Here is a 2,540-nt window from a genome sequence, read left to right on the forward strand (position 1 = left end):
AAACTGAAAGAGCTTGGTAACTATGTCAAAAACTGAAAGAGCGGGAAGAACAAGGATGAGTATCCTATTGTGTAATCCATGCCAAATAAGGGTCAGGAGTGTGGCTTTTCCCAATGCTTATCTAAATTTCAAATGGAGAGAGTTCGTTATCCAGACAGGCATTTTATTCATAAATTAAATGTACATTGACAAGGTAAGAAGCAGGAATTCGAATCGCTATGGGCAACATAGCAGTCATGAAGATAAATCGACACGAGGAAGAAGACGAGACGTTCCTGTAGTTAACCGTCAGCTATAAAACGATACACAAATTCATATCTCGCGTTCCTGCTCTCATTGTCTAAACTCGACTGGTCCAAATGGAAATGACAGTGGGAATCGCAAATCAGGAGGAGTCCTTAGTTTCTGCTGATGCTGAGTGGTGGAATGGGTTGCCTGAATGTTTGCAAGTGGATGTTTTAGCTTGGTTGCCAGCGGATTCCCTTCCTACATATAGAAGGGTGTGCAGGGAATGGAACGCCCTCCTTTCATCTAGAAAATTCCTACGTGACTTATGGGTTAACGCGCCTGTTAACAGGAAGCCATGGCTAATTCTGTGGCCTCAATCCTCCAGAGAGCGTTGTCAGGCTTATTCCTTCTATAGAGGGACGTGGGAGCCCAGCTTCTCCCTTTCTTTCCTATCTAGACATGATGATCAAGTATCTTGGCGAGGATCAGCCGCGGGGAGGTTACTAGTAGTACGTCGAGGTTCCTTCTACGTTTGCAATCCTTACCGGGGAAAGTCCATCAAACTACCACGCATGACATCTGCACCCGTTTTAGCCACAGCGTTGGCAAATGATAATAATAATAATAGGCTACACATCTACAATGTGGTTTTCATCGGATGGAGAACAAGCTCATATACACAAATAGTTGAAATATACAATTCCTCTGTAAATTCATGGACGATCGCGGGAGAGATTCCAAGTGATCTGGATGTAATCGATAATATGACATTCTGTGACGGTTATTTTTACTGTTTCTCCGTGCAACGTCTGCAACCTGGACCTGGCAAGATACCCAGGATGCTCGTTTTCAGCATACAAGGTGGAGTAGAATTGCGAATTTGCGCCCTATCACCGTGGCCGGATATCTTAGTGAACAGTCCTGGCTGTCAAGTATTCCCTCTCATCACCTGTGGGTCACGGGTTCTGGTGGTGACAGGCCAGCCTGAGCCGAATGGGTTGATTATTTGGGAATTTCGTCGAAATTCTTCACCGTTGTGGGAGGAGATTGCCCGGATGCCTCCAGATATAAGGGCGCGACTTACAGAGGTTTCTGATCACTTCTCGTGTCAAGGAGTGGGGGATTGCATTTGCTTCATCTCAATGCATGGAACGGCTGCTATCGTTTGCGTCTTCTATTTAGATTCAAAATTATGGAGATGGATTCCAAGCTGTGAATTAGGCGTCAATGCCCGTCATGACATCAATTGCATGGCCTTTCATCCGAGGCCCGATATGAGGATTAGGTGAAGCAAAGAATGGCAGGGATTCAGGAGATTAACTCGACAATTTCAGTTACCATACAACATCATTGATGAAGGATCAAATTAATTCCACTTTTATGTGATTTCTATCATCTTTTAACAAAAGAACAAATATGTGTTTTTTTTCTTTTGGATATCCATTGATTTTTAAATATCTTATGATTCAAATGTTCATTACACTTTCCTGAACAGTACTAAGTTTTCTAGTTGTTACTGCTCCATAAATTAATGGTGAAGAAATAAGGTCTGAGAAAAAGTTCCAGTATTAATCATAAGCAGAAACGTTATGTGAGTCCATTGCGGAATGGAAGTTTCACCATCTGAATTCGTACTATTTTTAGGCCGATAGGCCATCAATTTTTCGTCAACACTTTTACTCTTATCCGTTAAATCATATGAAACACTTTCAACCGTTGATCTGAACCAGAAAACAAAACAATGGAAAATCAAGAAAGCACGGAAAAAGCACAAAAGCTCAAAAAAGATTCTATGCAAAAAAAATCAAGAAAGCACGAAAAAGATCATAAAAATCAAAGATCGAAAGAAAAAAGCTCAGAAAATCAAAGATTTTTGAGGATTTTTATTTTTATTTTTATTTTTTAAATGCAATGTATTATTAATTTATTTTTATAATTTAATTGAAATATAAATTTTAAATTTTAAATTTAAAAATTAGTTTAGATTTATTTTTAGTTGTAAATTTATTATGTGTTAAGAGGGATTTTTTTTTGAGGCATTGATTTTTTAAGAGTGAAAAGAGATTTGATTTTTTTTGGCATTTGGTAGATGTAGAGTTAAAATGAATTTAGATTAGTTTAAATATTAACCTTTAAATAACTCACATTAGAGAAAAATACCATTGGAAAAAACCATAGATTAAAAATATAATAAGGAAAAACCACGGGTTGGAAAATTTTATATTTTATATTTTAATTTTAATTTGACTAAGTCAAAATGTTAAACATTGTAACATCTCCCTAAAATAATTAAATTCAATTTAATTCCATGC

At 37.4% G+C, this 2,540-nt stretch overlaps 1 protein-coding gene across 1 annotated transcript; it reads left to right on the forward strand.

Moving 5' to 3' along the window:
• Positions 1 to 365: 365 nt before the first annotated feature.
• LOC149177659 (F-box only protein 6-like) lies at positions 366 to 1,517 on the forward strand. The gene has a single exon (XM_089421827.1). It carries the CDS (start codon positions 366 to 368, stop codon positions 1,515 to 1,517), a length of 1,152 nt encoding a protein of 383 aa, XP_089277953.1.
• Positions 1,518 to 2,540: the final 1,023 nt, after the last annotated feature.

The sequence above is a fragment of the Pinus tabuliformis genome, chromosome 4_1 (genome assembly GCF_031772625.1).
Source record: "Pinus tabuliformis cultivar Carrire ecotype Pingquan chromosome 4_1, CPIR1, whole genome shotgun sequence".
NCBI lineage: Eukaryota > Viridiplantae > Streptophyta > Pinopsida > Pinales > Pinaceae > Pinus > Pinus tabuliformis.

What these genes read in the sequence shown, in the direction of transcription:
- LOC149177659 (XM_089421827.1), top strand. Translation starts at nt 366, where the DNA reads ATGACAGTGGGAATCGCAAATCAGGAGGAGTCCTTAGTTTCTGCTGAT.